This window comes from Bufo bufo, chromosome 5 (genome assembly GCF_905171765.1).
Source record: "Bufo bufo chromosome 5, aBufBuf1.1, whole genome shotgun sequence".
NCBI classification, from domain to species: Eukaryota; Metazoa; Chordata; class Amphibia; order Anura; family Bufonidae; genus Bufo; species Bufo bufo.
The window spans coordinates 545,884,971-545,910,994 of record NC_053393.1 but is presented as its reverse complement, the minus strand read 5'-3'; the positions used below and the strand labels follow the sequence as shown (position 1 = coordinate 545,910,994).

At 45.2% G+C, this 26,024-nt stretch overlaps 1 protein-coding gene across 1 annotated transcript in view; it reads right to left on the bottom strand.

Annotated features, from left to right (window-relative positions):
* LOC121000742 (amiloride-sensitive amine oxidase [copper-containing]-like) overlaps nt 1–26,024 on the bottom strand; it is a 49,191-nt gene that overhangs the window by 5,287 nt on the left and 17,880 nt on the right. Inside the window, exon 2 of the mRNA XM_040431365.1 lies at nt 19,522–21,080. Within this exon, the coding sequence (XP_040287299.1) occupies nt 19,522–21,061 (1,540 nt within the window). The 5' untranslated portion in view covers nt 21,062–21,080. The remainder of the gene's footprint in view (nt 1–19,521; nt 21,081–26,024) is intronic.

The following is a 26,024-nucleotide window of genomic DNA, read 5'->3' as shown; positions in this document are numbered from 1 at the left end:
TTGAGGCGGTCATACTGCAGCTCTCGCATCTCCTGCTTTATCTGGCTGACGTACTTACCATCTATCTTCTCACCATTATTGATCTTACCATATAACCTGCTTAACTTCAGCCTCAGTGCAGAATACCTCATATACTCCACATTACTATGCCTCCTCGCAGCACGTATCAGAAACTGCTTGATATCACCCTTCATACACTCCCACCACTCCGCTGCGTCATCACACATACACTGGGTGGTCCTCCGGTCATTATAGAAGGTGGTAAAGGCCTCTCTGAACCCTGGATCTTGCAGCACCGAGCTGTTCACCTTCCAGTAGCCCCTACCACAGACCACGGCCCCGGCCAGATCCAACGTGACACTCACCATACAATGGTCAGAGAACTCTATGGGACTCGTCCTGTAGTCAGAGCTCCTCACTTCTCGTTTTATATACACCCGGTCTATTCTACTGGCGTTACCGGCCTTATGGTAAGTGTAGGCTCTATTGGAGCCACGCAAACCATAAGGATCCACTAAATGAGCCTGCTGGACAATATTGTTAAGGAAGTTCTCATCATATCTCAGTTGCTTATGACTACTGGAACGGTCCACATTACAGGAGACACTATTAAAATCCCCACACATTATAAACACCCTGGATGTAAAACAATATGGCTTCATCTGCTGGAATAATTCCCTCCTCTCCTTTCTAGTCTGAGGAGCATAGACATTAATGACTCTATAGTACACAGTGTCCAGTATAAAATCCAGCATCAAGCAGCGGCCCGAACAGATCTCCAGGACTCTCTCCACCTCAACTTCTATCTTATTGAAGAGAATCGCCACACCGTCATTTCTCTCCAGCCCGAAGGACCAGAAAGATGCTCCATGTCTCCAGTCTCTCTTGGCTGCAAACACCTGAGCATTGCTCTTCAAATAAGTCTCCTGTAAGAAGAAGATATCAGATCTCTCCTGAGACAGACGCTGGTAGATCGCCTGCCGCCTGTTTTTAGTCTTCACACTATTCACATTTATAGAGCTGATTCTCAGCCTCATCCAGGACACTTAGGTTTTCTTATTCTTTTTCCTCTTCCCAATACTGTGACCTTTAGAACCCCATCTTTTGGTGGACACTGAAGGGTCAGGTTCATCTTCCAGAGGGTCATCATCAGGGTTATGTGAAGAAACATAGTCCATTTCAATCTTTTCTTCTGACTCTTCTTCCCCTAGCGCACCATACTGCCCGGAGGTTATGGCCAGCACTGGCGGATCCGGGGTTTTCTTTGCTGTAGTGCTGTTCTTTCTTTTTACAGTCTGAAACCCGTCTTCATCCACAGAGGACCTCCTGAGCTTCCTGAGCCCTGCAGCTGGACCATCAGGCTTTGTAGACGTAGAGGGCAGTTCTTTAGGTGGTTTGGCAACTGGTTTACTGGTCACTTTACTCTGCAGATGAGAATTCTCTTCAGTGGCTGGTACTTGTAGTGCTACAGATGGTACTTTAGCTTCCACAGCAGGATTTCTGGATTTCAAAGTCTTTTCAATAGCTGGTACTTGTGGTTCAGCAGATGTTGGTACTTGTAATGGAGTAGTTTGGCTATCAGTCTCCAACTCTGCCGGTACTTGTAGTGCATCAGCAGGGTCAACACTCTCTACAGCAGGGTCAGTAGTACTTTGCATTACTTCAGCAGGACGATTACCAGTTTCTGGGGCTGTATCTGCTCTTGCAGTGACATCCTCCTGACCTTCCTCCATGGCCTCTGAGAAGATCTCAACACTGCCTTTATTATGATCTGCATGCGGACATTCCCGGAACGTATGACCAGATCCTAAACACAGGTTACAGATGACCGGACCTGTACAGTCGTCCTTTGAATGACCAAACTGTCCACAAAATGAGCACTTTATACGGGAGCAGTTGATGGCGAGATGCCTGCCCCCACATCTGTGACACAGTCGCGGCTGACCGGGGTAGTAGCATATCCCTCTCTCTGAGCCCAGGTAGAAGGAGTGCGGCAGATGTCTGGTCACACCATTGTTCTGCGCTAGTTGTACCATCACGGTGTATCCGCCATTCCAGATGTCTTCCTCATCATAGATTTTTTCCGGATGACTCTTCACCAGACACTGTCTGCTCAGCCAATGCTCCAGATCTGCCAGCACCACCACCTCAGACTGGAACAAGATGGTGGCCTTCACTACCTGAGGCTTGGACAGCTGGATCACCTGTAGATGCTCCCAGATTGACTGCTCCTTCGTGTCATTGTATATGTTCCAGAATAAGTCCAGATCATACTGAAGCTTAAAGCTGATGTCATAGATCCTGCTGGAGGGGATATGGATCAGGGCGTACACCTCAGAGGCCTTAAATTTCATAAAGTCCTTCAGAAGAACTTTCCCTATGTACAGTCTGGAGGGGAGGCTATCTTCTGGACCCGTATACTTAATCCGTACAGCGTTCCTTCTCTGAGGTGGAGGGTTAGCCGGACTTGTAACATTGGAGAACAGTCTCCTGAATTGTGGACGGTCAGCAGGAGGATCAGTGCTGGGCCTCTCCTCTACAGGCTTACTGACTCCAGATTGTCCTGCAGATCCACCTGTGTCTGCTCCAGACTGCTGTGTACCTGTCACTGTGGACGGCTGGGGGTCCTGTATACTGACCTCCATGTCTGCTCCAGTCTGTGTAGTCGTCTCCTCTGAAAGCTGATCGAGCGGGGTCTCATCCACAGCACTGAGCAGGGTCTCAATCACAGCACTGAGCGGGGTCTCAATCACAGCACTGAGTGGGGTCTCAATCACAGCACTGAGCGGGGTCTCCTCCACAGCACCTAGCGGGGTCTCCTCCACAGCACTGAGCAGGGTCTCCTCCACAGCACTGAGCAGGGTCTCCCCCACAGCACTGAGCAGGGTCTCCCCCACAGCACTGAGCAGGGTCTCCCCCACAGCACTGAGCAGGGTCTCCTCCACAGCACTGAGCGGGGTCTCCTCCACAGCACTTAGCGGGGTCCCATCCACAATGTCCATACATGAAGCAGTCTCCTGCTCACACACAGGATTGCTGCTCTCATTCACTTCAGCAGAGCTACAAGCTGAGTCCACTGCAATTAACTCCTTGTTGGATGGCTCACTTTGCTCTATAGTATTCCCAGCATTTTCAGAGACTGACTGCTCAGACCCCATACATAGTGACCCTGAAAGCAGTGACCCTCCAGGCGCTGCACCCACACATCTCTGAGGGTGTCCTTGCTTCACCATATTATGCACATTGCTATAATCTTTCTTTTTTATTTCTATGATTTCTTTCATCTTCACATTCTGGGCTCTGGCCCCCCTCTTTTTCTCCATTGCCCAGCTTTCCACTTTAGGTATTGTGTTTTTACCTTTATCTAGTTTATCTTTTAATATATCCAGTTCACGTGTGCAGTCATCCAGGCATTCATACTTCATCAGCTTTTTCTTGGGATCAGCCTCTGTCTTTATCTCATCTCTTAACTTAGAAATGCGCCTTTCCAGTTTAAATAAACTTGTCTTTGTCACAGTTGTACTAAATCCAGAAGCACTACAAGATTCAGTTGACTCACCAGCCACCACTTCCAGATCATCACTTCCAAGATCTCCATGCTGCAGGCCACACTCCAAGCTCTGGGCTTTCCCAGGATCATCAGCCCAGCTCCCCTCCCCTCCACCTGGGTCAGAAGCCATGCCCCCTCCCTGCAGGGAGCTCAACAGCACACGTCTATCCTCTCCTATGGACAAGAATATAACTACTATAATACTGCTCCTATGTACAAGAATATAACTACTATAATACTGCCTCCTATGTACAAGAATATAACTACTATAATACTACCTCCTATGTACAAGAATATAACTACTATAATACCGCTCCTATGTACAAGAATATAACTACTATAACACTGCTCCTAGGTACAAGACTATAACTACTATAATACTGCTCCTATGTACAGGAATATAACTACTATAATACTTCATCCTATGTACAAGAATATAACTACTATAATACTGCTCCTATGTACAAGAATATAACTACTATAATACGGCTCCTAGGTACAAGAATATAACTACTATAATACTGCTCCTATGTACAGGAATATAACTACTATAATACTTCATCCTATGTACAAGAATATAACTACTATAATACTGCTCCTATGTACAAGAATATAACTACTATAATACGGCTCCTAGGTACAAGAATATAACTACTATAATACTGCTCCTATGTACAGGAATATAACTACTATAATACTGCTCCTATGTACAGGAATATAACTACTATAATACTGCTCCTATGTACAAGAATATAACTACTATAATACTGCCTCCTATGTACAAGAATATAACTACTATAATACTGCTCCTATGTACAAGAATATAACTGCTATAATACTGCCTCCTATGTACAAGAATATAACTACTATAATACTGCTCCTATGTACAGGAATATAACTACTATAATACTGCTCCTATGTACAAGAATATAACTACTATAATACTGCCTCCTATGTACAAGAATATAACTACTATAATACTGCTCCTATGTACAAGAATATAACTACTATAGGGGGGCGGAGCTTGACCAGCTTCCTGACCGGCTGCATGTGAGGAGAGCTCTCCTCTTCTTTGCCTCACAAAGTGGTTTATTTCGCTTCTTAACTGCACAAATATGGGGAAAATCGGCAAATACCTGCCCAAAGAAAGACCTGAACCCCTCAAGCAAGATCGGGGTCCCTCTGAGATGGAGAAATACTTTAACAAGCGGCCTGCAGCTCCAGTAACAGAGAGACCTAAGATGGCGCCGCCTGACCCTGATGACAGCATGGAGGAGGCTGAGAGAGCAGACAGCCCGGCTACTGAGAGCTCCCAGGGATCGCAGGCTGAAGCTGCTGAACCTATCTCAAAGAGGTTCCTACAACAGGCCCTCCTGTCAGTGATACAGCCGGTGATGCAGGAGCTCACTGAGATAAAGGGGGACATTAAGCACATCGGCCATAGAGTGGAGAGGCTTGAAGATACACAGGGGGCCATCCTGAATTACACCCGTGCGATTGGAGATAACAGCTCTGCTTACCTGTCTTCCCTGGATCATGCATATGCCCTGATTGAAGATCAGGAAAATAGAAGCAGGCGCAAAAACGTGCGCTTCAGAGGCTTGCCAGAAGCAGTGTCACATGAGGAGCTTCCTGCAGCAGCGGCAGCCATTTTCACATCCCTGCTGGGCCCTGAAGGTGCATCTGCAGTCACAATCGAGCGCATCCATCGCTCTCTGCGGCCTAAACCCAGGGAGGGAGAACCCCCTCGTGATGTGGTCTGCGGACTCTTGCGGTACGTAGATACCGCTGCGATTTTTAAAGCGGCCAGGGAGAAGGGAGATCTAAAGCATGATGGAGCCAAGATTCTGCTATTCCAGGATCTCGCACCTTCAACCCTGAATAAAAGAAGAATCCTGCGGCCTGTCACCGAGATTCTGCGCCAGAGAAAGATCCCCTTTAAGTGGCTTTTTCCATTTGGCCTCACATTTTCCAGGGAAGGAAAGAGGTGCACGATCCGGACCCCCAGTGATCTGCCGGCGGCGTGGGAGCTGCTCAACACCACGCCACAAGATATCCCATCATGGCTGCCCTCAGCGGACACTGGCGTCCCGCTCCCAGAACTCCCTGATAGTTCCAGATGGTCGAAGGTGCCATCAAGAAAAGGAGCAAAGCAAAGAATCACCTGAACATTCTCCACAGGTCGTATGTGGGCTGTTAGATTGCAAGCTCCTCAGTTAATGTTCAATATGTTATAGGAGCGCATTTAAGATGGAGGACGTCATTGCTCCCTATGTGGAGGGTGGAAGCTGCATTCACTTCATGTTGTTATGGGCGACTACCATAGAGGTTATATAAGTAATGCATTCTCTCAGGTTGTCAGTTAGTAGGTGCACACAGTATACTGTGATTCCCTGATATGTATAGCCAGATTCTGTCAGGCAGTTATAGGAGTGGCTATGTTCACACACGCATACTATGTTCAGCACACTTTGTGGGGGTGGGACCCCTGATTTGTGGCCAGGAGCAGTACTGTCTGACACTATGTCGGCCTGCTCCCACCTTGTCACCGGTGGTTCCTGTGCTCCCGCACGGAGTTCTCTTATTTCCTTTGACCCCCTTTTGCTTGCAGGATTACATATTTTGCTTTTATTAACAAAATTCTGGCTAAAGGGATCAAAGGACCTTGTCCAGGACAAGGCGTTCCCCTGTTTGTTCCCCCTGTTTCCCTGTCCATGCTCACGTATGTTATTATATGCACGCACATGTGTATATCATTACACTGATGGCTGCAGTTAACTGCACTACATTCAATGTACGGGGTTTTAATACCCCCCAAAAGCGCTCACAGGTGATCAGACTTCTAAAGAAGAGACGCACGGATGTCTGTTTTTTCCAAGAGCTGCACCTTAAGCTCGGCCATGTTCCTAAACTCTCCCAGTCCTACTTTAATCAGTGGTTCATCAGCTCTCATGCCAAGGCTTCCAGGGGCGCGGGGATTGCCATATCCAGGAGGGTTCCCTTCTCCCTTGTCTCATCCTTGACCGACCCAGAGGGACGTTTTATGTTCGTAAAAGGTAAAATTGGGACCGTGCTGGTAACACTGGCTAGTCTATACAGTCCTAACCGGGGTCAGGGCCTATGGTTGAAGACTACATTGACTAAATTTACTTCCTTTGCAGAGGGCATTTGTTTAATAGGGGGGATCTTAATGTGGCCCTAAACCCACTAGTAGACGCTTCAGATCATTCCTCACAGTTGACCCAAGCGGCTATTGGCAGGATTAATAAGCATCTAGCAAGGGCCCATTTACTGGACACTTGGCGCCTGACTCATCCCACTGACTTAGATTACACGTTCTTCTCAGCCGCGCACAAGGTCTATTCCAGGCTAGACTATATTTTCATCTCTGACGCTCACGCTGAACTGGTGAGTAACTCCACCATTGATCCTATGACAGTATCAGATCACGCTCCTGTCACGACATCCGTGGTGTTCTCTGAATTACCTCAGCAATCTCGACAATGGAGGTTAAATGAGACTCTGCTGGATGATGTGGAGGGAATGAGAGACATAGAAGCTAAGTTACAGCACTTCTTTAGGGAGAACACCACGGATGACGTCTCTGTCACGACTGTCTGGGAGACGCATAAAGCGGTCATCAGAGGGGAGCTGATTGCCCTGGGTAGTCGGAAAAAGAAGGAAAGACAAAAAACATTTCATACATTACTAGAGAAGATCTCAGCTCTAGAATCTCTGCACAAAAAATCCAGAACTATAGAGGCCCAACAAGAACTAACACTAACTAGGAAAAAATTAAAAGATCACCTTAACTATCACCAGGCCAAATCCTACCAATATGCCCAGTTCCGTTTTTATGCTCATGGAGACAAAGGGACGAGGCTTATGGCTTCGCTCCTTAAGCAGAAAAAAGATGCTTCCTATATAGCTGGAATTAAAGATAAAGATGGCAGGCTATTACATAAAACTTCAGATATTGCGAAAGAATTCCATAAGTTCTATAGTCAGCTTTATGGGCTCAAATGCCCAGATGACGACACAGAAGCTAATATAGAAGAGGCTGCTGACAAGTTCTTGGGGAACCTCAATCTGCCCAAACTGGAGACCAAAGATAGGGAAAAACTCCTTGCCCCAGTCACAATAGAGGAAATATCAAATATTCTGAGCTCCATGCCAATGGGGAAATGCCCTGGACCTGATGGGTTTTCTGTGGGGTATTATAAAAAATTATCATCTGTCCTAACCCCTCGTATGGCCACTTGGTGTAATTCCCTATTAAATGGTTCTGTTCTCTATAGGCAATCCCTGGAAGCGACGGTCACAATTCTCCCAAAAGCAGGTAAAGATCCTAACCAATGCGGCAGTTATAGGCCGATATCGCTTCTCAACGTAGACGTTAAAGTATGGGCAAAGTTGCTGGCTTCCCGCCTTGCTCCCCTTCTGCCGAAACTAATTCACCCGGACCAAGCCGGGTTTGTGCCTGGACGAGAGGGAAATCAAAACTCCTGTAGGGTTCTCTCAGCAATGCAATTAGCTAAGAAAGAGAAGGCCTCACTGGTCCTTTTGGGTGTGGATGCGGAAAAGGCCTTTGACAGAGTGAGCTGGAGCTACATGAGGAAAACCCTACATAAACTTGGCATTCCAGAGCAATTCCAAACTGCCATCATGTCCCTCTACCATGAACCTAGTGCACGTATAAGGGTAAATGGTACATTATCCCAATCGTTCCCGATTACAAATGGGACTCGTCAAGGCTGTCCTCTGTCACCTACACTGTACGTCATGGTAATGGAGACATTATTGCAAGCTATAAGAGAACACCCCGGTATAAAGGGTCTCAAAATTAGGGATAGTTCTGTAGAATTTATAAATGCCGCTTATGCGGATGACCTACTGGTTATGCTCACAAACCCTGTCGAGGCCTTTCCGCATCTTCTATCCCTTTTCGAATTATATGGGAGGATCTCTAACTTTAAAGTTAATTATACAAAGTCAGAGGCGATGAACGTCTCAGCGCCAAGCAAAATTATTTCCTCTTTAAAAGGCACAACCCCGTTTATCTGGCAGGGTTCTCATCTTTCCTACTTAGGAATTAAATTACCAGCAGATTTGGACCAAACTTTCAGTTTGAACTTTAAACCCCTCTTAAATGATATACAGAAGCAGCTTCACTCGCTTAAAATCCCATATGTCTCTTGGATGGGTAGAAAGAACCTTCTGAAGGCCTTCATCATGCCCAGGCTCCTGTATGTGATGCAAATGTTGCCCGTTTTTATCCCTATGTCCTTCTTTTGTCAGGTCAGGAGGTTATTTAGAACGTTCCTTTGGGGTGGGAAATCCGCTAGACTGGCCCATAGCAGGCTGATACAGGGGAGGAGCACGGGGGGGTTTGGGTTACCAGACGCACATCTATACTATCAGGCGATTCATTTAAAAAGATGGATTCAGCTACATGCCACTAAATACCAGACTTGGGGATGCGACTTAGAACTTGCCCAACTTTCATCTGTCCAGAGGGCGGGCCTCTGGGGTCTTACTACTTCTAATCTTAGGTCGCAAGTTCTGCTTAGGGGAACCGCCTCAGTAATTCAACAGTTAAATGGCAAACTTAACCTCCTAAATAACCCCTCTCCATCTATGCCAGCGGATCTTCTTCCTTTCACTATACGACCGAATACCAAACAAATAGCTACGACCTGGCATAAACTACGCAAGTTTACAACAGAGGAATTCCTGGGGGCGACCTCGGGGGACTTATCTGATCAACACCCACTACACAACCTTATAAAAAAGTGTAATTTTCTAGAACTGATTGAACTTAACTCAGTCTCCAGACCACTAATAGAGAGTAATAGACATAAACCTACACAGTCTTGGTTTGAGAAACTTTTAACATTTGAGTCCATCCCACGTAAACTGATCTCTCTGTGTTACTTGGCTTTGGTTACTCCCCGCTCCCCTGGAACACCGCAATACCTGAGGCATTGGGCTGCTGAACTTGAGGTGGAACTGAATGAGACTGACATTATGAGGATACATGCGCACTCCCACGGTTTCTCAAGGTGTACCAGGATACAGGAACACACATACAAAGTCCTCACCCAGTGGTATATGACTCCAAAGCAGATGTTTATCAGGGGTATGAGACAGGACGATAAATGCTGGAGGTGTCTGGAGGATACAGGTACTCTGTCTCACATCTTCTGGTCTTGTCCTAGGATCCGTCCATTCTGGGAAGGTGTCTTATCCACCATTCAGAAAATAACACATGTAGTTGTGGAGGTGCCCCCTACTCTTGTGCTCCTGTGGCTCCCGACTCCCTCTTTCTCTCCCTCAAAAAGATGCTTAACCACCCAATTACTCCAGGCGGCAAGGCTGCTCATCCCGCAGCACTGGTTGAGTACAGAACCCCCCACTGTGGAGGCATGGCTGAACAAGGTGGACCATATCTGTCGTATGGAGGAACTGGCGAGTTGGGAGGACAGGAATCACAATAAATATGTGAAGCTTTGGACACCCTGGCTCATGTTTAGGGATGACCCTCCGAATAGTCAGACAGCACACGGGTCTGCTAGTAGAGGTACATTATGAGCTCACGGGTAGAGGGTATATATGCGCATTAATGGTACGCGTTCTAGACCATGTCTGAGTCACTGACAAAATAATACCTGTGAATATGAATACATTCAATATGCACTTTAGATATCTAATATGCTGCATACGAACGAGTGTCATGGATGGATTGTTGTTTTTGGTTATTCCTCTTTATCCTTCCCTCCCTCCTATTCCTTGTCCCTATCCCCATATCCTTCCCCTCCCCTTTTTCCTCTATTTCTGCGTCTTTATGTTCACCAGTCATACTACAAGACCTTTATATACTGGTAAGATGCATCTGTAACCTTTGCATAATACTTGTATAATGGGATATGATTATTCTGTCTATATGTGAAAAATGGGAAATTAGTATTGTCCCGTTATTTATATACGGAATTCTGTTTAGGTCCATATCTACAGTCCTTCAAGCTGTTATGTATACTCAAAGCAATGTACGATATCAACCACTTTGTATATGTCACTGCATAATGTTGTAGTATGTATTTTCAATATACTTTTCAATAAAAAGAGAATTTTCAAAGAATATAACTACTATAATACTGCTCCTATGTACAAGAATATAACTACTATAATACTGCTCCTATGTACAAGACTATAACTACTATAATACTGCTCCTATGTACAAGAATATAACTATTATAATACTGCTCCTATGTACAAGAATATAACTACTATAATACTGCTCCTATGTACAAGAATATAACTACTATAATACTGCTCCTATGTACAAGAATATAACTACTATAATACTGCTCCTATGTACAAGAATATAACTACTATAATACTGCTCCTATGTACAAGAATATAACTACTATAATACAGCTCCTATGTACAAGAATATAACTACTATAATACTGCCTCATGTAGAAGAATATAACTACTATAATACTGCCTCCTATGTACAAGAATATAACTACTATAATACTGCCTCCTATGTACAAGAATATAACTACTATAATACTGCTCCTATGTACAAGAATATAACTACTATAATACTGCCTCCTATGTACAAGAATATAACTATTATAATACTGCTCCTATGTACAAGAATATAACTACTATAATACTGCTCCTATGTACAAGAATATAACTACTATAATACTGCTCCTATGTACAAGAATATAACTACTATAATACTGCTCCTATGTACAAGAATATAACTACTATAATACTGCCTCCTATGTACAAGAATATAACTACTATAATACTGCTCCTATGTACAAGAATATAACTACTATAATACTGCCTCCTATGTACAAGAATATAACTATTATAATACTGCTCCTATGTACAAGAATATAACTACTATAATACTGCTCCTATGTACAAGAATATAACTACTATAATACTGCTCCTATGTACAAGAATATAACTACTATAATACTGCTCCTATGTACAAGAATATAACTACTATAATACTGCTCCTATGTACAAGAATATAACTACTATAATACAGCTCCTATGTACAAGAATATAACTACTATAATACTGCCTCATGTAGAAGAATATAACTACTATAATACTGCCTCCTATGTACAAGAATATAACTACTATAATACTGCTCCTATATACAGGAATATAACTACTATAATACTGCCTCCTATGTACAAGAATATAACTACTATAATACTGCTCCTATGTACAAGAATATAACTACTATAATACTGTTCCTATGTACAAGAATATAACTACTATAATACTGCCTCCTATGTACAAGAATATAACTATTATAATACTGCTCCTATGTACAAGAATATAACTACTATAATACTGCTCCTATGTACAAGAATATAACGACTATAATACTGCTCCTATGTACAGGAATATAACTACTATAATACTGCCTCCTATGTACAAGAATATAACTACTATAATACTGCCTCCTAGCTGTGAGGACGTGTGTTGGTGGTTCTGCTCATGTCTGGAGGAAGCCCAGGGAGGGGAAACCCTGGGTAGGGATGTTCCTCAACCATGGCTCAGGCTCCAAGGCCTATTCTGGGAAACAATTCCCAGTCCTCTCAATCTGTGGATGAAAATCCCAAAGTCCTTCTGAAGAAGATGAATGAGCAGAATGTCAGCCGTCATGTTGTCAGCAGTCCCAGTCATGTTTTCAGCAGTCCCAGTGCAGTAAGAAGCCAGGATGGGAAGAAAGTAATAGCAGAAAAGAAAGAAGCAGTAAGAGTGTGATGAATCCACCTACCAGTGTGAATGTGCAGCGTCCTGAAGGAAATAGTGACAGCAAAACCACAGTGCAGGAATATTCTGAAGCAAGAGGCCAGCAGAGTTTGCAGGAGGTGAAGCAGACTCCATTGCAGCCCATCCCTACTCCATGCAGACAGAAGAACTTCTCTAGAGAAACACACTATACAGCAACACCTGAAACTAAAATGTCCTGATACAGAGTGACCATACAAGATCTGGGAGCAGCTGCAAGAAAGTTGCAAGAAATGTTGTGGAGACCAAAGATGGAAAAGCAGGAAGGTTTCAAGGTGCAGCCACTGGAAAAAACTTGGGAGCCGGTCCCCAATCTGGAGATTGTGCACCCACCGCAGTGACTGCAGCCGCAGCAAGTCCAAAGCCACAAGTTTCATTACCAACAGTGCAGAGGCTTGGTCTGGACACAAGCAGAACAACAACTACAACACCTGTGAGAGGCCATCCTGTGAGTCCACAGCCTGCAATACCCAGCAATGGACAGTCTGCTAGAGGGGGAGAGCGCCCACCTGAGCTCTGCCTGGCTGATGAGATCCCAGCAATGGACAGTCTGCTAGAGGGGGAGAGCGCCCACCTGAGCTCTGCCTGGCTGATGAGATCCCAGCACTGGACAGTCTGCTAGAGGGGGAGAGCGCCCACCTGAGCTCTGCCTGGCCGATGAGATCCCAGCAATGGACAGTCTGCTAGAGGGGGAGAGCGCCCACCTGAGCTCTGCCTGGCCGATGAGATCCCAGCAATGGACAGTCTGCTAGAGGGGGAGAGCGCCCACCTGAGCTCTGCCTGGCCGATGAGATCCCAGCAATGGACAGTCTGCTAGAGGGGGAGAGCGCCCACCTGAGCTCTGCCTGGCTGATGAGATCCCAGCACTGGACAGTCTGCTAGAGGGGGAGAGCGCCCACCTGAGCTCTGCCTGGCTGATGAGATCCCAGCAATGGACAGTCTGCTAGAGGGGGAGAGCGCCCACCTGAGCTCTGCCTGGCTGATGAGATCCCAGCACTGGACAGTCTGCTAGAGGGGGAGAGCGCCCACCTGAGCTCTGCCTGGCCGATGAGATCCCAGCAATGGACAGTCTGCTAGAGGGGGAGAGCGCCCACCTGAGCTCTGCCTGGCCGATGAGATCCCAGCAATGGACAGTCTGCTAGAGGGGGAGAGCGCCCACCTGAGCTCTGCCTGGCTGATGAGATCCCAGCAATGGACAGTCTGCTAGAGGGGGAGAGCGCCCACCTGAGCTCTGCCTGGCCGATGAGATCCCAGCAATGGACAGTCTGCTAGAGGGGGAGAGCGCCCACCTGAGCTCAGCCTGGCTGATGAGATCCCAGCACTGGACAGTCTGCTAGAGGGGGAGAGCGCCCACCTGAGCTCAGCCTGGCTGATGAGATCCCAGCACTGGACAGTCTGCTAGAGGGGGAGAGCGCCCACCTGAGCTCAGCCTGGCTGATGAGATCCCAGCACTGGTGCAGAGAATGGAGACTCTGAAGAAAGAGAAACTGCAGCTTCACAAACAGATTGTCTGCATGTACAAGCTGAAGGCAGCAAACCCTGACCGCCAGGAGCTGCATGACCGCAAGCTAAGCTCCCTGGCCATACAGCTCGCTGACACTGTAAAGGAGATGGACTCGGTCTTAGAACATCTGGGACCAGTGTTGAGCGAACTTGTTTTTTTAAGTTCTGAGTCCAAAGTTCGGGTTATTGAAGAATCCTGATATGGATTCCGCTACCACGGACCATAGTGGAATTTGGAATCCATAACAGGATTCTTCGATAACCCGAGCCCGAACTTTGGACGCAGAACTTAAAAAACAAAGTTCGCTCAACACTATCTGGGACCAGTTGGAGAAACTTACAGGAACCAGCAGCGCTTTGATTCAGAATTTTTTCAAGATGGTGCCCCCGCAGTCCCATGTAAAAGCTTTACTGCACCCAGCAAGTTTCTCCTTTAAAGAAGGAAGCTTGTATAGAGGGGCAGCAAGCATCCAGCACCAGCAAACACCTGCAGTAGTTCCTTGCACGGCACTACAAGTCCCAGCATCCAGCACTCTGCAGGAGGACAGTGGACATCTACCAGAAGGTAACCCTGTAGTAGCAGTGCAGTCACCACAAGCGTCAGGGGGCAGCACTGTGCAGATGGACTGTGGACTCCTACCAGAATGTTGCGGTGCAGCAGCCGGGCCCTCAGGACTCTGCTGTGCAGGACTGTACTGCTGGGGACCGTGAGGACTGTAACAGCGGCTGCTGTGCGCTGCTGTTCACCTGCTTACCACCACGGTCCCGGGCGCCGTGCTCAGCGGTGATCTGTGGCCAGAGCTTCCCATTGACCGCTGCAGCTCTGGGCTCTGTTTGTGTAGGTGCTGTGGTTTTGAAGATCCGCTCCACGGTTTCATCTCAGCCCTGGCCACAGCATGTTTGCGGCTTGTTTTTGCAGCACTTCCTTAAGGGTCGGCGCGTGTCACTTCCTGGGTTTTATGGGTTAGGTCATGTGACCTCGCTGACCAACCCTAGCCCTCATGCGCATATATAAGTGGCTCAGCCCCCTTCCCAGATGCCTCAGTGTCAAGGTCTTTGTGTTTTGCTAAAGATCCTGATACTCAAGTGTGTTCCTGACTTGTACTTTGTTCCTGGATTCTGCAAACCGTCTGATCCCTGCCTGCTTGCCTTGACTCTCCTGTTGCCGACCCGGATTGCCTGACCTATACCTGTGCCGCCTGCCCTGACCTTTTGCCTGTCTGACTACGCCTCTGCCTCATCCTTCCGTCCTGCACTGTTGCTCCTGGTAACGACTTTGCCTGCCTCACTACGCTTGTACTTCTGGTACCTTTCCCAGATACCTCCTGGTCCGCCTGGACCAGCTGCCTTGTGTGCCTACCCTCCTCAAGAGGTAGCGACCTGGTGTTCCCCTCGGGAAAGTCTATCCCCACCATCAAGGGTACTGTGAAGAATCAAGGGGTTCACTTAGACAACACCCTTATGGGAGGTATCTTCCCACCAGCCCAGGAAGAGATTAGCATATGTGTGGGCACAAGGGCTCCCCATCGCAGTCCCCCTGAGCTGGTGGTAGAGACGGGAGTTGAGCAAGAAGTTATGAGTAAGAATAAATTTCAATAGTGACAGGATGAAGTGGTTGTGGGCTCCAAATTGTGTCCCCCTCATACTTAGATAATACGCCACAACTGCAAGGCCCTTCTCATGTGGAATTGAGCTATACAGCGATTCAACGTCTATACTGGCGAGAAGGCATGACGGATCAATAGTGAGGGTTTCAATTTTTCAAAAAAAAATCCATTGTGTCACGAGTGTATGCCAGCAGGGCCAAAACAAACTGTCTGAGAACTTTATCCAAATGCAGACCACAATTTTGTGTCACTGGATTCAGGCCTGAAACAATGGGGCATCCCTTTAAGGGGTTCAGTCCCTTATGGACTTTAGGCAGTCCATAAAAGGTTGCCAATTGGGGTGTCTTGGGAAGTATGAAGTTGTATTCTGCCTCATTTATAACTCTGAGTAATCCCCTTTTTTAGGATGGTTTCTAATTCAGTCAAGAACGAGATAGTGGGATCTGTTGATAATGTGCAGTATCTTGCCCGATCTCTCAGAATATCCAGGCACATTTTCTGATACTTCTCGTGGTCGAGGATTACTAGATTTTCACATTTATCAGATGGCTTTATGATAATTGACTTGTCTCTCTCAAGTTATTTTAAAGCCTCCCTCTTGTCTCTCGTCAGATTATAGTTAGAGGGATATTTTATATTAGGATTTTCAAGCTCGGAGGTGACTAGCTGGAGAAATAGGTCAATATACTCAAAGTTAAGTGGTGGAGGCATTTTGGTACTGCCCAGGCAAAGGTTAGTAAATGGACCCTCCCCTGTATTACGGGAACCCTCTTCCCATAGGTCCATGAAGACCTGTAGATTGGCGAAATCGCTCTAACCGATCCCCAGGTCATCACATGTTTGTCTGTTTGAATGTTTGAAAAATTTGTGCTACTTAAGGCCTCTTTTTAATAGAGTGATCTCTGTACTGGTCAAGATGCATGATAAAAGATTTATGACTTGTAGGTCATCTGTATCTGGTTTTCGCCACCCCTGTTCCTGTACCTCTGATGGTAAGGAATGTGGTTCTGCCCTAAAAAAGATGAATTGGTACTGGCTGAGGAGGCCAAGGTGGAGGACGAAGAGGAAGATATACGTAGCGCTCTGAGAATTTCCTCCCTGTGGATTGCCTAGGTTCCTGCCCACTGGTAGCCCAGACCCTCGCTATTGTGAAGGATGGGTGTGTGCATGTACGATGCCTCAATATCGAAGACTGTGAGTTGACTGTTCCTCCTGCTCCTCAGAGTATAGAGGGAATGGTGGGTTGTCCCTGCCCCAATACCCACAGAGGCTCCGTCGCTGCAAGTTTGCCTCCCCGGGAAAGTGTTGAGCGGCAAGCAGCTTTTTCCAGTTTAGGGATGTGCCTGACGCCCCCAGTGCTCCTGAACTTATAACTCTGCATAGGACAACCAGGCCCAATGCTGGTGTGTCCCCACAGCAGTAGTATAGTGGTGTGTGTGGGGGGGGGGGGGGGGCATAGCCCTGGGTGCCAAATTGCAGGGGGCGCCAGGCAGCAGGCAGTAAAATTAGGGTGATGGAAGCCTATGGCTCCCGTACCCTCTGTTGTGCCTTACAGGCTTCAGGCCAATTGGCAGTGCAGGAGATGATGATTACCTCACCGTGACCTCCTGCGTCAGGTCTTGCGAGATGACGTGATGACGCGGCGCAGAAGTGGTGATAGAGTGAGGAAGAGAGGCGAGTATATATATATATATTTTTTATTCAAGTACCCTAGGGAGGGCCGCACTGGGGGCACTATGGAGGGGGGGGGGGGGTGGGTTTTAACAGAAGATAAAGGAGGCAATTATTACAATAATTATACAGAGGGTGCATAATAATACTACAGAGGGCGCCATTATAATAATACAGAATGCCCCCTCTGTATTATTAGAATGGCCCCTACTGTAGTATTATTATGGCCCCCTCTGTATTATTATAATGGCCCCTCTGTATTATTATTATTATTATTATTGCCCCTCTGTATTATTATAATGGCCTCTCTGTATTTTATATAATGACCCCTCTGTATTATAATGGCCCCCACTAAAGTATTATTATTATTATGGACCCTCTGTATAATTATTAAATATAATGGTCCCCATATTTAATAATTATACATTAATGCCGGATCTGGCACTAATACACTTCAATGTAAATTAATGCCAGATCTGGCATTCCGGCAAGTGATCAGGGTGACTCTAGGGTAATAACACATAAGTGGTGGCTGGTCTATTTGTGCCTGCCAGTAGGTAAATTCACAGTTTTAACCTCCAGCATCCAACGGAGAGCGCCGCGCTGTACAGCACAAGGGTCTCAGCCCCCTGGCTGGTTGTATGTAAATTTATTTGTGGGTAACCAGCATCTGTGGTTGTGGTTTTTTTGCCACGTTTAAGTAAAATACAGTTTCGGCAAAACTGGTGTCGGAGTTGCTTTCCTCGTTCGTGACTTTGCTGTATCCTGGGGAGCCCACCCCGGTACACGGGGAGTTGATGTTTTGCAACAGCTGGAGGGCCGCAGGTTGAGCATGCCTGCAATAGGGCATAAATGCAATACTACACACAACCTCTGGACAGGGGTGGTGCCATTTTTGGAAGAAGGCAGCCATGTTTTTTAATCATGGACAACCCCTTTAATCTTGTCCATTTTGTGGACAAAAATAACCATTTCTACAGGGGGTGCAGAGAAAATTACGGGATGAACACGGACGCTATCTGTATTTTGTAGATCGGTGGCTTGCGGACCACAAAATGGATACGGTCGCATGCAGGAGGCCTTAAATAGATGAGAAATAGCAGCACGAGGAGTAGGATGGAATAAACCCGCATGAACAGAATGCAACCCCAATACAATTATAGAACAATGTGGCGCAATTTATATAAAAAATTATCCCAAAATCACATAGAAAAATCACCAGATTATGCCGGCTATGACTAGAGATGAGCGGGTTCTTCAAAATTCGATTTGGTTGCTTTGCCGAATTAAAAAAAGAAATACATGATTGCGGCATCCGATAGTTAAAATGCAGTGTAAAATTTACAGAAATAAAAATTTCATCATATTTACCTCCTCCATTTGCTCGCGGCATTATTTTAATTTTAGGAGTTTGTCCTGTGGCCATTCTGCAAAGTTTATACTGGGCAAAAGATCTCTGGATTTGGTGAAAATATTCCTTTGTTTCATAAACTTCTGGCATATTGAGCGTCAATATTATTACAGGATTATAGACGACCAGATATGTTGGAACTGTTATAATCCGGTAATTTTTCGATGTGATTTTGGGATTATTCTAGATACATTTTGCACCACATTGCGCTGTAGTTGTTTAGGGGTTGCTTTCTGATTATGCGGGTTGTTCCCATCTTACCCCTTGTACTCTCTATTTTATTCTGATTTTGAATGTAATTCATGACTATTTAATCAATTTTGAGGTATTTGTATGATTTTGTGGATTTTTCTGCCTTATTGTTTCTTTATGTTATTATCGTCTTTAGAAATGCCCCTTTGCACGGTAATGTCCACAACAAATATACAATACAGTGTATCTATAGAGTGACACGCATTTAGTAGCAGGATAGGTTTGGGGCACGGGTGGTCGATCTTGATAATCTTGTGTAAGGCAAGGGTTTACTGTATGTAAGTTAGAGGTCACCAAAGTGTGGACTAACCTAGGAGGTCACATGACTTTTTATGGAGACTCATTTCAGGTAGTGTAGCTCTGTATCTGATACAACATAACTAGATCTGTATATTGTATTATGATTACTTTTTTTTACTTAATTTGTATGCTGGAAAAACAATATTGTAATATGGAAACCATCAGTATGCTGGTCAGCTGCTTCTTTTGGCTCTTGGATGATACAGAAGTGGACTGCAGAGAGAATTTAGCTGTTACAAACTTATGTACTAAAATAACTCGAGACACAGTATGAACAGATCTGTCAACAGCAGCTAGCTCACTGTTTCCAAGTTGGAGAAGAGATTTTTTTGCATTACACAATTTTAAATCCAAGCATTTATCCTAATTTGTAGTTCCCATCTGCTGGAATCTCTTACCTGCAATGTCCAGGTCCACCTTATAGTTGACCAAGTGTGTATGGAGGTTCCCCAGAACATGGCTTTGGACCCTGTTTCCAAACTGGAGGCCATCAGGGGTGAAAAAAGTGGCATGGATGTACCCTGTGGCGCTCATTTTAACCTCTATCACTCCATTTTGGTAGAACAGAAAGTCCCAGATATAGTCATAGTTATAGACGGTGGACGTTGTCCTCACCACCAGGACTTGGTTTTCCATCCCAGCATAAAAATTGTAACCCCCGTTGTCGTTGATGTCGAAATGTCTCCGTAAGGGTATCGCTGTGGGCTGCTCAAAGATGCACAATGCATTCTTATATTGCAACGGTTTGTCCGTGTCATAGTAACTGTAGAGATCCTGGTAGGTGGCTCCCTCAGGGCAGTCGATTCCTTTTGCCAGCTCATAATGTTCTGTGCCCAACCCCCAACTAGAGTCAATGTACTTTGTTTGCATACCAGCGGGCGTGGCCCCACTATAGAAGGCTATGGCCTCCTGTATGCTCACCTCATAGGCTATCCTCTCATTATTATACTGGATATCAAATATCTGGAGGCCAGCCGATGGACAGATCCGGTAAGCAAAGCTCCAGCCAGTGTACTCAACATAGTTGCCCAGAACTTGGTAACGTTTCCCTTGGGGTTCACATATACTTGGACCAGATCTATCTGTTTTTGTCTTAAATTTCCCACGGGGCATGAAGGTGGAATAAGTATCTTGACTGTCATCTGATAGTGGTAGCTTAGGTAGTTCATTCTTCTCATACTTACGGACTAGCTCCTTGACACTATCAAAGTATTGGCCGTTATACCAGATCTTCTCAATGGTCCACTCTTTAGGGTTGAGAGAGCGATGATTGAGGAGGATCTCAATTCCAATTGGGTGTAGGAAGAACCCTTCTACGTCCTTCTGGACTATCATCCATGAGCGACGTTCTCCAGATTTTAAGCCCCAAGGGTCAATGTCTGTGAAGCGAAGACAACGTGATGAGCAGTTGTTGAAGGAGAAACCGGAGGACTCCACTAAGATGTGGTCTAACTCATTGATGAGCTCCAGCAGACGTTTTTGAAATTTATTATATTCCATATAGGTCATAGGCCGCGACTCAAATCTTATGTGCTTGTTCCCTTTAGTGGTTAGTGGTCGGTAATAATATGGGTGGGTGAGGGGGCCGACAATATATTCTGTGATGTTGGGTTTGACCTGGTCCCCGAAGATGATGACCACTTTGGCCTCTCTTTTAGGTTTAGGGCCGTTGTAATCTAAAAAGTTCAGGACATCCTGCTTCTTTGGCAAGTTGAGCTCCATCATGAAGATTGAGTTTTTGCCAAAGTGACTTCTGATCGGGACTAGGTTCAGCTGCTTCTGGTCCACGAGGAAAGTCTGAACTGAGGTCATCTCCTTCGAAGTCAGGTCTGAGAAGACAGATGCCATATATCGACCCTTGTAAGATGATTTAGAGAAGTGGGCGACTCTTACAACAGACATTAAGATCAGCAACTGTAGGAGAGCTTTCAGGTCCATTGTGGTGTCTGCGGAAAGTCTGCAAAATGGAAGAGGCAGAAATTTAATGAAAAATTTCTTAAAATCCCCAAAAAGTTTAATGACTTTAGGATCCACAAACAATTCTAAAACTATCTTCCAAGCAGCATATTGGTCTTGTAAGACTTTGGAACTATAGTTAAATGCAAATGTTATTGCAGTGTCCCACTCCGTATCAGTAGTGGGGCCCTGTATACGTATGGGTATTTGCAATATGTCATGCTATGATATGTATGTATATTACTGTAATTCCTGTTTACATCCATCCCTAAGTGGTGCTGGCAGTATAAATATATTTCTATATGTAATACCCCAGTGCTACGGTCTCTAACATAAATGTCATCTTTGTATTTATTTATTTATTATTCTTTTAGATTTTCAATTGTATTTTATAGCAGACAAAAATATCATGTACAGGGCGCAGCCCAACAACAATATTAGGTATATTGCATGCAATGAACTACTGGACTCAATAGATAAAGAAAAAGCCACAGACAATCAGATAATGCCCAGTGCTCGAAATGTAAAATTATGTTCTTAACCCTTAAGGACCTGCCATTTTTCACCTTAAGGACCAGGTCATTTTTTAGCAAATCTGACATGTGTCACTTTATGTGGTAATAACTTTAAAACGCTTAAAATTTATCCAGGCCATTCTGAGACTGTTTTCTCGTCACATATTGTACTTCATGACAGTGGTAAAATTAAGTCAAAAAAATGTCATTTTTATTTATAAAAAAATACCAAATTTACCAAAAATTTTTAAACATTTGCAAATTTCCGAATTTCAATTTCTCTACTTTTATAATAGATAGTAATACCTCCAAAAAAAGTTATTACTTTACAATCCCCATATGTCTACTTCATGTTTGGATCATTTTGAAAATGACATTTTATTTTTTGGGACCTTAGAAGGCTTAGAAGTTTAGAAGAAAATCTTAAAATTTTTAGAACATTTGCAAACCCCAATTTTTACAGTACCAGTTCAGTTATGAAGTCACTTTCTGGGGCTTACATATTAGAAACCACCCATAAATTACCCCATTTTAAAAACTACACCCCTCAAGGTATTAAAAACAGATTTTACAAACTTTGCTAACCCTTTAGGTGCCCCGCGAGAATTAAATGAAAATGGGAATGAAATTTCAAAATTTCACTTTTTTTAGCAGATTTAAAATTTTAATTGATTTTTTCTGCAACACATCAAGGGTTAACAGCCAAACAAAACTCTAAATATTTTATCCGGAATCAGGAGTTTACAGAAACACCCCATATGTGGTCGTAAACTGATGTATGGGCTCACAGCAGGCTTCAGAGTGGAACGAGCACCATATGGCTTTTGGAGAGCGGATTTAGCTGGAATGGTAATTGAGAGCTATGTCGCATGTGAAGACACCATGAGGTGGCCCTACAGTGGAAACCTCCAAAAAGTGACCCCATTCCGGAAACTACACCCCTTAAGGAATATTTCAAGGTGTGTAGTGAGCACTTTGACCCATCAGGCATTTCACAGAATTAGGAAATGCTTGGCTGTGAAAATGAAAAATTAAAAAAATTTCCAGAAAAAGTTGTTTTACACCCACATTTTTCACTATCACAAGGGGTAACAAAATGCACCCCACATTTTGTTCCCCAGTTCCCCCCGAATACGCCAACACCCTATATGAGCTCAAAAAATGATGTATGGATGTATGGCAGGGTTCAAAAGGGAAGTAGCGCCATTTGCTTTTGGAGGACAGGTTTTGCAGGATTGGATTTTGGGAGCTATGTCGCATATGAAGACACCCTGAGGTACCCCTAGAGTGGAAACCCCCAAAAAGTGACACCATTCTGGAAACTACACCCCTCAAGGAATATTTCAAGATGTGTAGTGAGAACTTTGTCCTCAAAGGTGATTCATGGAATTGGCTGTGAAAATAAAAAATTACAGTCTTTAGGCCCAATTTTTTCACTCTTACAAGGGGGGACATGATAAAATGTACCCCCTAATTTGTTGCCCATTTTCTTCTGATTACAGCAATTCCCATAGGTGCTTGTACACTGCTATATGGGCGTACCACAGGGGTCAGAAGGAAAGGAGCACCAAATGGCTTCTGGAAGGCAGATTTCTCCGGAATAATAGACAGGCGCCATCTTGCAATTGAACACACTCTGAGGTACCCCTAGAGTGGAAACCCCCAGAAAAAGTTGTTTTATACCAACATTTTTTATTTTCACAAGGGGTAACAGGACAAAATGCATCCCATATTTTGTTCCCCATTTCCCCCCGCATACACCAACACCCCATATGTGCTCAAAAACTGATGAATGGGCGCACACAGCATGCTTAAGCATGGAAGGAGCACCATATGGCGTTAGGAGAGCGCATTTAGCTGGAATGGTAATTGGGAGCTATGTTGCTTATGAAGACACCCTGAGGTGGCCCTACAGTGGAAACCCCCAAAGAGTGACCCCATTCCGGAAACTATACCCCTCAAGGAATATTTCAAGGTGTGTAGTGAGCACTTTGACCCATCAGGCGTTTCACAGAATTAGGAAACGCTTGGCTGTGAAAATGAAAAATTTACATTTTTTCCAGAAAAAGTTGCTTTACACCCACATTTTTCACTTTCACAAAGGGTAACAGGACAAAATGCACCCCAAGTTTTGTTCCCCATTTCCACCCGAATACGGCAACACCCCATATGTGCTCAAAAAATTATGTATGGGCGCATGGTAGGGCTCTAGAGTCAAACAGCTAAATATGGATTTTGCTGACCTGAATTGGCAGACATGGATTTTAGGTGCCATGTCGCATTAAATGAATTCCTGAGGTCCGCAGAAATGTAAAACCCCAACAAGTGACCCCATTTTGGAAAGAGTACCCCCGTACGAACAACATTTTAAGTGGTAGAAAGGGCACTTTTCAGCTAACAGGTGTCTCACAGAAGACAGAAATACTTGGAAAGCATTTCAAAGCACATATTTGTAGGGGGGGGGGGGAAACTAGCAGACCCCCAAAAAATTTTCACAAGGGGTTAAAGGAGAAAATGCACCCCAGTATATGTTCCCCATTTTCTCCCCTTTTTGCAAACACCCCATATGTGCTTGTAGCCTGCCGTATTGGCGCATAGCAGGGCTCTAGAGGCAAAGTGCAAAAAACAGTTTTTTGCAGGCCTGAATAAACAGATATGTATTTTAGGTTCCATGTCGCATTAAATACATTTCCTGAGGTCCCCAGAAATAAAAAACCTCAAGAAGTGACCGCATTTTGGAAAGAGCACCCCTGTACAAACATTTTAAGTGGTGGAAAGGGTACTTTTGACCTAACAGATGTTTCACAGAAATGAATATGTAGTGGTTGGTGAAAAGTGGATATGTAAGCCATGTGAAATAAATCTGAGATATAAAGTGGTAAAACTAAAGAGTACATCATGGATGAAATTAAATGAATACTCCATGGATGAGTGGCAGATTCTGAAGCACTCCTGCATGCACAGGCCGGGTTTTTCAGGGCAGGTTTCGCAGTGGTAAATTGTGTCTTTCCTTATCCCCTTTTGGAACACACCCTGCATCTCTTTTGGGTCCTTCCCTTCCTTGCTGTCTGGGGAACTTGACCTGGAAAATGTTGCCCTGGTACAACACGGGCACCATGACTTCCAGAAGTACTGGGACCCTCCCCGGCCTGGCTTTGAAAAATTAGGGCCTTGATAACCACCTCTTGGAACTGAAGGAAAGTTCCTGTGTGGCCTGAAGATTGAAATATCACGTACGCATTGCACATTGCCACCTGTACAATGTGTACGGCCAGCTTTTTGTACCACACTGTCACGAGGGTGTCAAGAACCACGCCTGACTCCGTTATACCCGGGGTCAGGAAGTCGCAGCGGTTGGCTGCACGCTCTATGTAAGATAGGGCTGTTTCCTTATGGTAGCTTTCTGGGTTTGCTTTGCAAACCCTTTTGGCTCACTCAGGGATCCGTAGCTCCTTCTCCTCAGCTGTTTCTTGTCCAGCACTCCCAACCTCCTTATATTCCCCTCTCACACTTCTCTGGTTGCCAGATATAGAGCTTCCTGCCTGGACATCTATTCTGACCCTCTGGAGCTGTGTTGCTGCGTTCTCTGGTAGTTGGTCCAGAACGCTACCCTCCGGATCCCTGTTGGACCTTTGTGGTCTATTGTGGTCACCCACCTGGGTGTATGTGTTTGTCTGTTTTGTCTGTCCTCTCCCTGGTGTTTCCCTCTTAGTGACAGTGGTGCGGACTAGCGATCCCACCGGCCCGTTCACTATATAGGGCTCATTTTAGGGAAAGCCAGGGTTTAGGCACGTGATCGCCGCACGGGTGAGGAACCCGTCTAGGGACGTCAGGGCAGTCAGGTGCCAGCCGCAAGGTGAGTTAGGGGTCACCACCTTTCCCTCTCCATTGGACAGGGCTTTCCCTTTTTCCTCCCTGTGCGTGACGCCGGTCATTACATTATATCTGGCCCTTATTTTGTGTAGGTAAAAATAAAATTTAAAAAAAAACATTTTTTTTTACCTACTTAGAATCCAGTATGGATCAAATTGCTGCTCTGTCCAAACAATTTCATGGCCTGTCTTTGGAGGTGGCAGGTTTGAAGGCGTCGGTCCTCCAGCAACAGCAGCGATTGCAACTGACTGCAAGCCCAGCGGTTGCTACTGGTAACCAGGTTGTTGCGGAACCCAAGGTCCCTCTCCCTGACAGATTTTCTGGGGAAAGGAACAAGTTTTTGACATTCCGTGAGGCCTGTAAATTATATTTTAAACTGCGCCCTTACTCCTCTGGTAATGAAGAACAGCGGGTGGGGGTTGTTATTTCCCCGCTGCAGGGGGACCCGCAGTCCTGGGCGTTCTCTTTACCTACTGATTCCCAGGCTCTTCGGTCAGTGGATGAGTTTTTCGGGGCCTTGGGTCTCATATATGACGACCCTGACCGAGTCGCACTGG